General features: G+C 38.4%; 1 protein-coding gene across 1 annotated transcript in view; it reads left to right on the forward strand.

Annotated features, from left to right (window-relative positions):
• Nucleotides 1-13,176, forward strand: part of LOC113442796 (protein FRA10AC1) — a 28,531-nt gene extending 15,355 nt beyond the window's left edge. Inside the window, exons 8-14 of the mRNA XM_087932234.1 lie at nt 341-386; nt 5,790-5,903; nt 7,317-7,359; nt 9,512-9,639; nt 10,189-10,224; nt 11,215-11,299; nt 13,061-13,176. Of these exons, the coding sequence (XP_087788360.1) occupies nt 341-386; nt 5,790-5,903; nt 7,317-7,359; nt 9,512-9,639; nt 10,189-10,224; nt 11,215-11,299; nt 13,061-13,103 (495 nt within the window). The 3' untranslated portion in view covers nt 13,104-13,176. The remainder of the gene's footprint in view (nt 1-340; nt 387-5,789; nt 5,904-7,316; nt 7,360-9,511; nt 9,640-10,188; nt 10,225-11,214; nt 11,300-13,060) is intronic.
• The last annotated feature ends 1,118 nt before the right edge of the window (nt 13,177-14,294 follow it).

Raw genomic sequence — 14,294 nt, forward strand, 5'->3', positions numbered from 1 at the left:
TATTAGTGGTTCTTTATATTGACTATCCAAAATTCAACTGGTTAAAAAAAGCCTAATAAAAGACACGAATAACTTAAAAAAAAAAACCTACTATTAAGCACAACTGTGTTATATTCATTGTTACCATTTTTGATTTCACACACCTCATTCCTAAATCAACCTTTGGAATCATGTGACATTCATTTTCATCATTGATATCATGATTTCAGTGATTTCATAATTGCTGTGCATTGCTTACTTTAATAAAAAAAATAGTTTTTTTCGGTGTAGAGGCTACTTTTTCCTACTGAATTTGTAAATGCAAAGTACTAACCGTGTATTTGTAAAATATTTCCAACAGTTTGGATTTAGATGGAGACACGAGCAAGAAGTTGTCTCAGGAAAAGGCAAGTTTTCTTCTTGTTCCTTATTGGGCCTTGGAACCTAACTTAGATGAGCAGAATTCTGTTATGGAAAGGGTTTTTCTCACCTCACACTGCAGCCTCTTCAGGCTCCCAAAATCTGATATTTTGAAGGCTGAAGATAAAAATGTCATCTTATGTTTGTTGGTCCTTCCTAACATCTGGTGTTGATCTAACATCTTCTCAGACTTACAAAAAAACTATTTCTAGTTCACCAGTTATACCATTGATTTCAGGCCACGGAGTTTATTGTTGTTAATTGTACAGTAGCCTTCTAATATATCATAATTTAATTGTATAATAATTTATTCTTACTATTTTGTGAATTGTAATTTTAATGACCGCAGGCTTGCTCAGATTATTAAAGTCATCAAATATCATTGTTACAGAGCAATAATATAGTTTACCACTAAGAGGCGTGAGTATGCAGCATTGTTGTGAGATTCAGTTGTAGGTTTTCTTGAGTGTATTTTTGCAGTTTCCTTTTGGGTGTGTGCAAAAAGGTTGCAAAAGGTGAATGCGTGACCCCAGGACACTGCAAATGTCATAAATGTGAGTCAGTTGCTAAGCATCTGAATTTTGATCACATGACCAAGAGGATTCACTAATGGTCATAAGTGGGAAAAACAGTCATAAGTCACTTTTTCAGTGCCATTGTAACTTTGAATGGTCACTGAATGAATTGTTGTAAGTCAAGGACTACCTGCAATGTATTCTAATCAAAAAAGAGGCACATGGGGGGATTGTGTTACATTTGTTTGGAACAGTAGGTCATTTAGCACATTTCACAATTGCAGAGTAATATGCATCTCAGTGTCTTTGGTCTAAACCAATGTACTTCACTATTTAACAGAATGGCAGAGTTGGAAGGGACCTTGGAGGTCTTCTAGTCCAACCCCCAGCACAGGCAGGAAACCCTATACCCGTGATGGCGAACCTATGGCACACGTGCCACAGGTGGCACACAGAGCCATTTATGCGGGCATGCGAGTCCCAGGCACACTTACCTCACTGTGCATGCGTGTGCCTCCCAGCTGATTTTCAGTTATTTTTCGACCTACCAGAGGCTTGAGGGAGTAGGCCCGTTTTGTCACTTCCGGTATTTCAAGCCTCTGGCAGGCCGAAAAAGGCCTCAAACGGGCCAAAAATCATCTGGCAAGCACAATGCGGGTAAGGGAGTGGCAGGGAAGGGGGAATTGTGTGCGGATGCACAAGAGATGTTGGGGCCCCATGCGCATTGCCTTCTGGGTGCTGACATGCGAGCACGTGGGTGCAATTTTGGGCACAGTAGCCGAAAAAGGTTAGCTACCACTGCCCTATACCATTTCAGACAAATGGTTTTCTAGTCTCATCTTAAAATCTTCCAGTGTTGGAACATTCACAAGTTCTGGAGGCAAGTTGTTCTACTTCTCTCCTTGATTAGTTTCCACCCATTGCTTCTTGTCCTGCCCTCAGGTGCTTTGGAGAGTAGCTTGACTCCCTCTTCTTTGTGGCAACCCCTGAGATATTGGAACACTGCTATCATGTCTCCCCTAGTCCTTCTTTTCATTAAACCAGACACACCCAATTTCAGCAACCATTTTTTATATGAATGCACACTGTCCAATTTACCGCAGTGTTATCACAACCACATTTAACAATACATTAATGCATACTGAATTTATTTCTGCAACAATTAATCCTGGCTTATTTAAAACAACAAGCAATGTTCATATATTCTGAGCAGCCAGGGACGAAATCAAAATAAGACACAAAGACCAAATATTTTGGTAATTGCCAAATCCTGAAAGTTATTTACGTATCTAATTCTGGGGGGACTCTTTGTTAACATGCATTATTTACATGTCTAGTTGTGGATTATTGGTTATTATGCTAATGCAATACTCCATGTTTGTTGCATAATTGTAGGTGAAAGTTAATCAGGTTTGGGATATTAGCTAAGCTGATCAAAATTCCTTCATACATTCCCACCTCAAAAATGTAACCAGCTAATCCCATAAGTAAATCCTCTCTGATGAAATTCCTCAAAGTTGCTTCTAGAACAGCAGCTGAAGCCGTTGCTAGGATTAGGAAGGCTGTATTTTTCTAAAAAAAACCATTTGATTCAGGTTTCTTTCCTCAATGTTCACCAATAAATATCTGTGGCTGTTTTACTTTGTATGTATCTTACAGCTTTTCACATTACGATGGGTTGCTATCTGTTAACAATGCAGTTCACTTGCTGTTGGTTCTTAAAATAAACTATTCCTTTGTCGTTATTGTTGTGGGTAGAAATTCAAAACCCAGGACTTTGATTTATTTATTTTTCTTTTTAGCAAGAACTTAGTATTATTTGGTGGGGAAAAAATGATTAAGTTCCTTACCATTTGGTGTAAGGTTTAGAATTACAATTGGTTTTATAGGCAGACTGGAAGTATTTGAGGATATTGTCAATCCAGCTAAGCCGGACAGTCTGAGGTTAATCTTTTAAAAAAAAAAGGCTTGATGGTGAGCCTCTTAATGCAAATTGACATCACTCTGAAGGCCTCCAGATGAATCTCTCCAAGAGGCTGCGTATCACTTATACTTTATGTAGCATTAAATACAGAATAATGTCTAAAAAAATCCAGTATGCAATGTAATACATAGCAGGGCTTGACTGGACCATGCTGTCTCATGCTACACTCATTTTATTAGTTCAGCAAAGCAATCTGCTTTTGGGGAAACGCTTGGAGTCATTTTTGAAGATAAGCCAAAATGGAGCAGGAAGAAAAGTTGAAGGAAAAAAAAAATCCTCGGGGATCATTTCGATCAGTGATTTGGATGTTATTCATCATCAATCGTTTGTTAGGGAGTCTGAATTTCACACAGATAGAATGAAAGATATTGAGATGTATTTTTCTGAGAAACATATAGCTAATTCAATTATTATACTTTATTTCTTGTATTGAACCTGATGATAGCCCTGTCCAAGATGATAATATCTATCATTTGATGTAAGCATAATGAATATAGGAACTATTGCTTAGGCCAATTTTTACTATTGTGGCTTTAAAATACTAACTAAAATATCCCTTTGGTTAATTAAATGTCAAAGCAGAAAGCAAGGCTAAGAAGGGGACCTGTGCTTTACAGAAAGGGTCCCAAACCTTTCGGACCCCAGGGACCACTAAACTCATCATTTTAAATCCCAAGGACCACTAATACGATCTGCCTCGTAACCAGCTGGGTGGGCGTGACTAGGTGGTCATGTGACTGGGTGGGTGTGGCCAACTCGATGTCATGTCGAGGGGCACCTTGCCAGCCTCTACTCACCCCTCCTCTCCCAGCCACTCCTCGCCTCCCTAGCCGGACTCCTTAGGGTCCCAACTGGAAGCAGTTGTTGGAGCTAAGCAGCCGCCAGGAGAAAGAGTTGGCAAAACAGCTGGCTCAGTTCAAATTGGATCTGACTGAGAAGGAGGCTAAGCAGGAGCATCTCACCGAGGACTATGAGTGTAGAGATAGAGGTCAGGGAGAGGTTGCGAGCAGCACACTGCCGTATCTCCCATGCCTGCATGCCTCAAACATGATCTCACCTAGTTCACATCATCAGGATACTGCGGAACACTGCCCCCGGCTGGTACGTTCTTAAGATTGGTGAGGAGAACCCACCAGTGCACGTGCGGTTTCTATATTACCTTTTGCTGCTTGGAAAAAGTATAAAAGCAATAAACACTGCGAAGGCAGTTAGACCTCTTTGCACCCTGCAAATGACTGGTCATTGACTCCATCATACAAGCACAGGCTTTCCAAGCAGAGGAAAGGCCTGCGGTAATACAAGGCCAGATATCAGTGCCTGGAGGCTCGGGGGGCTGAGGTGGTCAGCCAGTTCCAGGCCATGATGCAGTCCCGCTGGAACAAGAACCCTCCAGCTCTTCGCCACCAGTGGCATTTCCTTCCAGCCTTTGACCAAAGCCCTGCCCTAGAAGGCTGAAGCAGACCCCAAGTTGGAATTTCTGCCCCCCTTCGACCCACACAAAAAGACCCCGAAGGGGGAGAGTCTCTGCAGCAATACAAACATTCATTGCACAGATCAGGCCCAGGGGGCATAATTTTAGGACCCCTGATTTAGTGCAATATAAAAAAAATGCAAATAATTTTTCTGCAGACCACCAACATTTTCTCGTGGACCTGACCGCTGCTTTACAGGACCTTTGCTGTTTTGCAATAAAGGTCAAGAGGCTCCAAACGCAGCTAGAGAAACTGAGGTGGGGGGAATGTTCCCTAAAATACAAGGACATACAATGCGAATCCAACAGTTACAGGCAGAGATGATTGAGAACAGACAGGAGTCGTGATGATTTGGAAGGAAAAGCTGTTTCTTTTGAAGTTGTTGCTGTTGTTGTTGGGTGCTTTGCAGGAAGATTGAGACACAACGCTAAAGTAAATGACAAGGCCCAGCTTCCCATGTTGGAAGGCACTCAAATGAACATCAAAATCAGAAGTTTTTTCACCTCAGACCACAGTAGCTGAGGGTCCATGTCAGGTTGAGCACCTAAAAGATCTTGGGCCATGCTTTTAATCACACATCTTTACTTAGGTCAAGGGATGTCCAACCTTGGTAACTTTAAGACCAGTGGACTTCAACTCCCAGAATTTCCCCGCCAACTATGCTGGTTGGGGAATTCTGGGAGTTGAAGCCCACCGGTCTTAAACCAAGTTTGGACATCCGTGACTTAGATTATTTCTTTATTCCTACATCCAGCTGGCTGAGAAGTATTGATCTGGATCATGGTCATAAGTGCCTGTTCCTGCAGATAGAATGCTAAGTTATTTTGTGTATTATTTCAATATGCTAATTTCTGATAAACCACATGGTAAGTTACATAGTAATTATGGCAATTATGTTTCCCTAAGCAAATAATTATGGAGAATTTAAGTGCTTCCAGTTCCAGACAAGACTTGTTTTGTATAAAGTACCTCTCTCAGAGAAATTCCAACAACCTCGGAACAACCGATAAAAATGTGTTAAGGTGAAGAAGTTAAATGAATTGACAAAGTATTCTTATTTATAGTGCCGGAAGCTATCCAGAAACAACTGTGAAGCAGGCTCATCCCTATTTTTTATCACTAACTGTAAATAGTTTAATGTTTTTTATTTCTATCTAATTCTGTTTTTCCTTTTCCCATCTATGCAAAATACCAAAAAGATCAGACTAAAGTGTCTGCATATGAGTGAATCAATATGGTAATTTTTTCTCCATTGTAAATGCTTTGTAGCATTTAATAAATACAATATCCTTAAATAATATCCTTAAATATAAGACCTTTCAAATGGACATTTCGGCAAGTTCTTTACTTGTAAATATTGTATCATGTAGCAATTCTTACAATCTTGGTAATTTAATGTTCTGTTCAATTTCTCTCCAGGGCATTTTTCTTGTGGAAGCAAACATTGTGATGAAAAAGAAGGCTTAAAGAGCTGGGAGGTGAATTTTGGCTATGTTGAACATGGGCAAAAGAAAAACGCACTTGTTAAATTAAGTAAGTCCGTCATATAATCAATACTTATCTCCTTTTCAATGGAGATTGACTGTTTCCTAGTATGATTTGATTGCTTATTGTACCCTATGACTATTACTTATGATTCTTGACTCTTAACCAGTGGTGGGATTCAAATGTTTTTACTACTGGTTCTTTGGGCGTGGCTTGGTGGACATGGCAGGGGAAGGATAGTGTAAAATGTCCAGTCAGAGGTGGTATTTTCTGGTTCTCTGAACTACTCAAAATTTCCATTACCGGTTCTCCAGAACTGGTCAGAAGCGGCTGAATACCACCTCTGCTCTTGATGAATGTATCTTTTCTTTTATGTACACTGAGAGCATATGCACCAAGACAAATTCCTTGTGTGTCCAATCACACTTGGCCAATAAAGAATTCTTAATGTCTTCTTAATGTCTTAATCTTAAATTTGTAGAAAAATAACATTAGATATTTTAAAAATAAAGGGAAATTTAACTACAACATATCCAAAAGAAAGTGCAGTTAGGTTCACTTACAATCCATGATAGAATGACAGTTAATTTCTGGGTGCATTAGTTGCACCCCCCCATGTGGCTCAAACTACTACTTTTTTCTGATCGGTGGAAGAGTTTTGAGAATGAACGGCATCAGGAAGGTTAATTAGCCAGCTGACTTTCAGCCACCACATAATCCAAGCAGATACACAAACATTCTGAGGAAAGGTAACCCAAGAAATGCAAAGTGAAAATTTATACATGGCAATCCTGAAGTATAAAAATAGCATTTATATGTGTGTATATGTGCCTTCAAATTAGGGTTACTACTACGTTCTTGTTGAGAGCACCAAAGTGCTTCTGGGTTGAAAGGATTGAATGGTTGCCCTGGGTCGCCCAGTTGGCCTCTTTTGATGTCTCCGTTAAATTGCCCACCAAAGTGGTATCCATCTATCTACTCACAGTTGCCTACTTTCAAACTGTTGGGTCAGCTGGAGAATGTGATGGGAGCTCACCTTCTCCTGCGGCAGCAACTGAGTCTCGAACGCGAACCTGTTGATAGTTCAGCATCCTAACCTAGTGAGCCACAAGTCAGTGTTGGCTCCTGACAACATGCTGGACAAGCCACTGAAATTTTCTTGACCAGGTTTGTGGAAATGGTTTGCTCTTGTGTGCTTCCTAGGGCTGAATGAGAGAGACTGGCCCAATGTCACTCAGGTGGCTTTGTGTCCAAGGCAGGACTAAAACTCGGTTTCCCGGTTTCTGTGCCCCTGCTGTTAACTGCTATATTGAATAGGCTCTCAAAATCATATTAATTTTTAATTACATATGCATTTAATGATAGTTATTGGTATCCCTTCTATTTATAGGTGGTTTCCAATTTATGTGTGTGTCTCTGTGTGTGCATATAAATAAAATATGTTCTTTTTTTTTTTTAAAGGACTCTGTCCAGAATGCTCTTTCAAATTAAATTTTCATCACAGGTAATGCACCTTTCAATGCATTATTATTATTATGGCTTGTCACACAGTCAGCCAGATGTTTTGATTGGATTTGGCATTTTGATCTATCTATCAAGTGCTTCCCAAGGACCTGGAATAAGGAGATGTTGTTGTTTGATGGTATTATCTGATATGAGGGATTGTTTCACGTTGCAAGTAAAGCTGCCTTTTGCAATTGACCAGTCGTGATTTTTATCAATGCCGGTGTTTACCAATGGTTCTTCTGATGTTTTGGGATTGCACCCAAGGCATATATTACTTACCATTGGGACCACTACTGCTGGTTTATGCCTTAATCTTTTTAACCTTTGGTTTTCAGATCTTGATATTATAATATATACAACAATGTGAAATCATACCTGCTAAATTTTTAGCTGGTCTTGGCCTTCATGTGCATTTAGTCCTTTAGAAAAACCTAGGATGTCGTATTAGTTATAGTTATAGCATAGTTATATGAACAGGAACATAGGAACATAGTTATAGGAACAGCAGCCTGGCCTTTTGTTGTTATTACTGTAATCATTTACTGTTTAAAATATGTTTCCAAATGTGTTCGGTTCAACTTTCATAATCCTAGCTAGTATGAGTAAAAGAAGTGTACTCTTAACATAGTTGTAAAACCACCCGCCACAGTCGTGAGTTCATCAAAGCCTGGCACCCCACAAGCCATTCTATCAACAGACACATTGACCTACAACCAGCCTACGAACCCCTCAGAATCCAATTCAACCTCACAGCTAACCACAGACAGCACCAGCCCTCGACCAACCCACACAACTTTCCCCCCACCAGCAGTTCACTTCCCAATGACTCTGACCTGTTGTAACCACTCTATCACAAGACCCGCTACAACTCTTACTGACGACTCCCACTTGGTTCATCACAAGACCCTCACTTGGCACACCCACACCTGAATCCCTTATAAACCTAAGAACACTGACATCCCCTAAACTCTGCTGAAGATGTTATTTAGCCTAGTAAGGAAATGTTGGAAACTAACCCACAAGCTTCACCCTCACAGTTGTAAATCACCAAATTAGCTAAGCTTATGTTGAGTCCAAGGAGCCAAGAACAACGCAAAGATTTACTTCAGAATAATTTCCTTACACCTACAGAAATCATGCCAGACTGAAGAGCTTATGTGCAGATATAGATATAATGATTAGATATACCCTGGAACTGCTAGGGGGTGTCCTCCCTCCTCTTCCTGCTTCCCAGAAATTTCAAGCTTCTTTGTCTCTTGGCTCTCTGAGCCCCTTCCTTCTGTGACTCTGGCCCACCCTCCACCACATCCTGTTCTGTATTGCCAACCTATTTATTATTGCTGCATAATTTAAGGGAAACTAGTAGAGTAGGGGTGTCAAATTCGCGGGTTGCAGGCCAGATGCATCATATTCTGGCCACGCCTATCCCAGGTTTAGCGAAGGGGGGGGAAAGTTCTGATACGTCACGTGACAACAACATGTTGGCGCGAGTTTGACACCCCTGTAGAGAATTTACTTGAAAGATAAACAGAACTGTTATTTGCATTGCCTTATTACTTGATTGGTAACACCATACATCCACTTTTTAAGAAGCAAATTAGTATCTTTAATACCAATTTGTCAGAGAAACTGTGTATATGCAACCGTTGCTTGCTCATGAAATAGAAATACAGAAGTGCACAAATTTGCCTGCATGTATACAGCCTCTAATTGTATAAGGACAATTGTCTTGATGGTTAGTAAGTAGTCAGTCTTTTTTTCCCCCAAGGTGGCATTAGATTGATAAAAACCAGGGCCCTATTTTCTATCCAGAGGACTAAGTGCTAGCATTTCCAGACATTTTTGAGGTTAAAATTCAGTAAATTCTGCTTTAGAATCAACGTGGCATATTTCAGTTCAATTGAAATCAGATATTTTTTGGAAGCAGAAAGATGAGGTCACATTTATTTGTAATACAAGCAGAAAAAAAATGTATATTATTCTAATTTTGGGCAGGCTAGAGACAAAGTCTGGTCATATTTCATATTTAAGTTACCTATAAAAGATTGATTTATTATATGCAAATACGTATTTAAACTATTATAGTTCTGACCCACGTTTATACGTTTTTGAAGCTGCATGGGCTTGTTATTTATTTCTTCTTTATAAAGGAAAAGGGAGGTGAAATCAGGAAAGAATCAAGACGACAAAGAACAAAGCTCCAAAATTTTAAGTGGTAAAAAGTCAAGAGCATCTTCACCACATGGACACAAGGCAAAGAAAAAAAAGATCCATGAAGGTAAAAAGAAAACTTCAAGATGTCAGGTTACTTTTAGGCTCACAATTAACTAAATAACGGGGGGCGTTTTACATTTTTAAAATGGGAATATCCTATTCTGTGAGGTTACAATTTAAATTTAGATATAAGACAATACAGGTAGTCCTTGACTTACAACTGGTTGCTTAATGAACATTCAGAGTTATGATGGACGTCGAAATAATTACTTACGACCCATCCTCAGAGTTACGACTTCTGCGCCCCCAACCCACCCCCCGGTACGTGATTGCATTTCGAGCACTTGGAAAGCAGCTCACGTTTACAAGTAAAAAACTCCCATTGGATATACTGGATTTGCTTAACAACTGCAAATTCGCTTGACAATCATGATGACTTGCTTTTTGACTATCATAGAAACAGTTGTAAAATCAAATCCACGCAAGCTGTACCTCAGTTTAAGACTGCAATGATTTATGACTGAAATTCTGGGTTCTATTGTTATTATCAACTGAGGTGCACTTGATGGAACACAAATGTAAACTAATTATTTCTGAAATGATTTTTTTTTAGGTCCAGCATCATTGGAAGAATCAAACAAAACTGATGGTTAGTATTTTAAAAAATGTAGGAAATCATTTCTATTCAGTAAAAAAAAAACCTTGTAGAATCAACCAAATATGCAAAACAGGGAAAAAAAGGAACTGATTATCTGGAGAAAAACATCATAGAAAGAACAAATGTATTGCTATAGAATCTAATTAGGAGGCAGACTGACTTCAGAGATCCAAAGAAATTCATCAAGGTTTCATCCTGAATACCTTAAAATGCAGCTCCCTTTTGCTGTATAACAAACATCTGAAATGAAAATGACTTTCTAAAGCAGGTGGTTACCTGAAATGTGGACCTGTTAAGTAAATAAAAATATAAGTAAATAATACAGCATATTAAAGTTACACATTATTTGGAGACAAAGACACAAATATATATATTTAAACTTATATTAGTTTTAATGAAATGAGTTCTGTCCAGAAAATCTTCCCTGAATCTTACCTTTACTATAAAGGGCTAGTTTGGTCAAATGAAGTATGAGAGATATCGTTCAAAATGTGGTAAAGCCCCAACACTACAGTATAAACTGCATGGGTGTCTTCAAGCTAGCCTTACCTCCTGGTGGCTATATGCTGAGTTCCTGCAGTTTTCTTGGCAACCATTACAGAAGTGGTTTGCCATTCCCTCCTTCCTGAGCTTGAGAGGATGTGACTGGCCCAAGGTCACCCAGCTGGCTTTGCGCCAGAAGAGGGACTAGAATTCATGGTCTGTGTTTATAATATGTATCTTTTACCACTTCACAAATCCCCCCTTAATATAGGACAAAAAATATGGGTATATCTATGAACATGTTTTTTATGTTGTTACTGCTAAAAATGATAATTCCAATGGATAGTGATCAGGACTATCTGCTTAACTAAATTAGATATGGATTATTCCCCATTTTATTTTGTGTTTTTTAAAAAAAAGTGTTAAAGAAGTCTAGCTCAAAATGTGAAAATGCTCTTAAAATCATTTTATTTTAAACATTGTTATCTTGCTTAACAGACTCAGATGAAGATGATCAGGAAGATGGTCCCTCTGAGGCAGATTTCTGGAGGGGTCCACCACAGGATGTTGATGAAAAAACAAGGTCTGTCCTGGGACCTTCCTTAAAAGTTTATCTAAACAGAAAAAGAATTTTAATTAAGAAGCAAAAGCATTGTTTTTTTATTTTTTATGCACACAGAGACATACAGTATATAGGTACTGTATGTATGTATGTATGTGTGTGTGTGTGTGTGTGTGTATGTATGTGTATGTATGTGTATATATATATATATATATATATATATATATGAAGTGTGTGTGTGTGTGTACTGTGTTTTCCCGAAAATACAACCTATCCCGAAAGTAAGCCCTAGCTTGATTTTTATACATTTGCCCAGTATAAGCCCTTACCTCTCCCCAAATAAGCCCCAGTTAAGACCCACTCCGGGATGCACAGGGTGGAGTGAGGCCCATGGGTAAAAATTAAGCTAGGGAGGGATGGGGGTGGTGGAGCTGCCCTATTACTTATCTTCAGACAGTTGAAGCCAGGCCTTGCACCTGACTTGCCTTGCCGACCCACTTCTTCTGCGACTGCTTGCCGTTGCTTGTGCACATCGCCCCAGCCTCCGTTTTGCTGTCAGAGGCCTTTAGGGAAGGCTTCTTCAGCCGAGAAACAGGTTCCAGATTGATGCACGTGGTGTCCCCAGACTCGTTTCACTGTCAGAGGCCTTCTGGAAAGGCCTCTGCAGCCGAAAAACAAGGACCGGATTGATGTGTGCATCGCCCTGGGGCTCCATTTCATCTTCAGGAAAGGCCTCCGCAGCCAACAACAGGACTCTGGATCAATCCAGAATTCTGTTATCAGTTGCAGAGGCCTTTCCTGAAGGCCTCTGACAGCAAAAAGGAAACTGGGGGTGATGCACGCAAGCCGCCACAGAAGAATTGGGGCTCCTGCTGGGCGGGGTTGTCGGTGCCACTGCCGCGAGATGAATCATTGGAAAAAACCCTCCCCGAAAATAAGACCTGGTGTCTTTTTTGGTGGCAAAAAAATATAAGACTGGGTGAAATGTGTATGTGTGTGTGTGTATCTTTGAGAAGTAAAAATATTCGAGAACTCCATAAGTACTGGAATAGCATTAAATAATTATATATAGAATTGTAACTGTGTAACTATAGCTAAACTTACCTATAATATCTCTTTCTTTTCTTTTGTTGCATTCTTTTACTTAAAAAAAACAATGTGTTTAGCTTTGTAATTTTTTGCTGTTCTCCATGATTATTTTAAAAGCCATAAATTTTTTTAAAAATATTTAGTAGGCCAGTCTAAGATGATTAGATTTCAGAAAAAAAACTATTTTGAAGGAAAATAGGCACGTAGCTTGAGAATGTCTGAAATAAAACTGAGCCCTACAGCCACTATACATAATTATTCATTGTATATGGAAGATTGGATGGATTAGTTTCTTATTTTCAGTTTCATCTATGGTAGGATTCCTTTATTTCCTTCTCCACAATTCTAGAAAACTCAAAAGAACAAACTCTTCGCTATTTAACTTTAAACCATTTCTGGAGATAGTTCAAATCTCCAGAGAAGGGATTGTTCTTGCTCACGGATATACTTACACACTTACTAGTCTTGCCTTACTAGAAGTGGAAAGTGTGCAGTGAATACATTTTGTCCTAATGAGAAACCCCTAAAGCTGGAGTTGCCTAGTCAGATGAATATTGTCAGCACACCCTTGCTGGTATATCTGTAAAGTGTGGAACTTTTGCTGTAAAGCTTTCTCTGGATGTATAAATAAAAACTGCTATAGTCTTGTTCTGATTCAATAATGTTATTCAATGTTATGTATTTATTTTATAGGGAGGAAGAATTTGATGAATACTTTCAAGACTTGTTTCTCTGAAATGAAACCTCCAAATCTGAAATTTGTTTCTTCATATTCCTCGTAATCTGTAAATAAAAAGCAGGTTTTCACATTTCGTTCAAAATATTTTTTAAAAAATATGTGTTTTTTAAAAAAATATGTTTTTACTTGAATAGGAAATAGGAATTATCCTCTGCATCTCTTAAGTGTTAGTTTAAATTAAAACTTTGGGTAGTAGTTTTTATTTTTTAGTAATGCCAAGGTTTTAAAATTATAATCAGATGTATTGTAGAGTTTCAATAAGATTCAACATTACCGATGATGAAAGAATCAGTTTAGAGAAGCTGATGTTAGCTAAAAAGACAAAAGACATTTGTTTTTTATGGATGATTTGAAGCTTAGTGAAAAACCAGAAAATGAAATCCAGTCATTAATAAATACTGTAAGAATTTTTAACACAGGTGTAGAAATGGAATTTGGTTTAGATAAATCTACTACAGGAACAATAAATTGGGGATAAAGTCATAAATAGAAATGGAACTGAAATTGCCAAATGACCAAACCATTAACAAGGAACAGGATGAAACCTACAAGTATCTGGGCATTTTATAGCTGAATAATATCAAGCAGGGACAAGTTAAAAATGTGAATAGTAAATAATGCATGCAAAGATTGAGAAAACTGCTAGACAAAATTGAATGGTGAAAACACCATCAAAGCCATCAATTCCTGGGCCGTAGCTGTGATGTGATAACACTGCTGGAATAATTAACTGGACACCAATTGAACTGGATGGCGGGGACCAAAGTAACAAGAAAAGTGATGAATATAAATTACATCCTAGTAGATAACATAACTTTTTCACAAAAATAGAGGCAGAGCAGAGATTTATTTCAAGTCAAATAAATTGTCATAGAAAAAGCATTCATTGACTGGTTATGTAAAAGACAGCCAGGAACAAGCATTGATGCAAATTAAAAATTGGAACTTATTGAATGTGTACAGGAAACAAAACATGGAATGTTGAAATGATGTAATAAAAATAAAAATAATGCCATTACATGGTTAATTTCTACAAAAGATCAAGGGGAAGATGGATAAAGATAAAACTTGGCAATGGCTTATAGTTAGAATGTTTATAAAAGAGACTCACGTCTAGAATTTGACAACTCAAGATGAAACTATTTAAACTAATTCAATCAAAACCAGAAATGAAAAATCATCAAGTGA

The sequence above is a fragment of the Pseudonaja textilis genome, chromosome 4, assembly GCF_049901715.1.
Source record: "Pseudonaja textilis isolate UNSWEBS1 chromosome 4, rPseTex1.2, whole genome shotgun sequence".
Classification (NCBI taxonomy): Eukaryota; Metazoa; Chordata; class Lepidosauria; order Squamata; family Elapidae; genus Pseudonaja; species Pseudonaja textilis.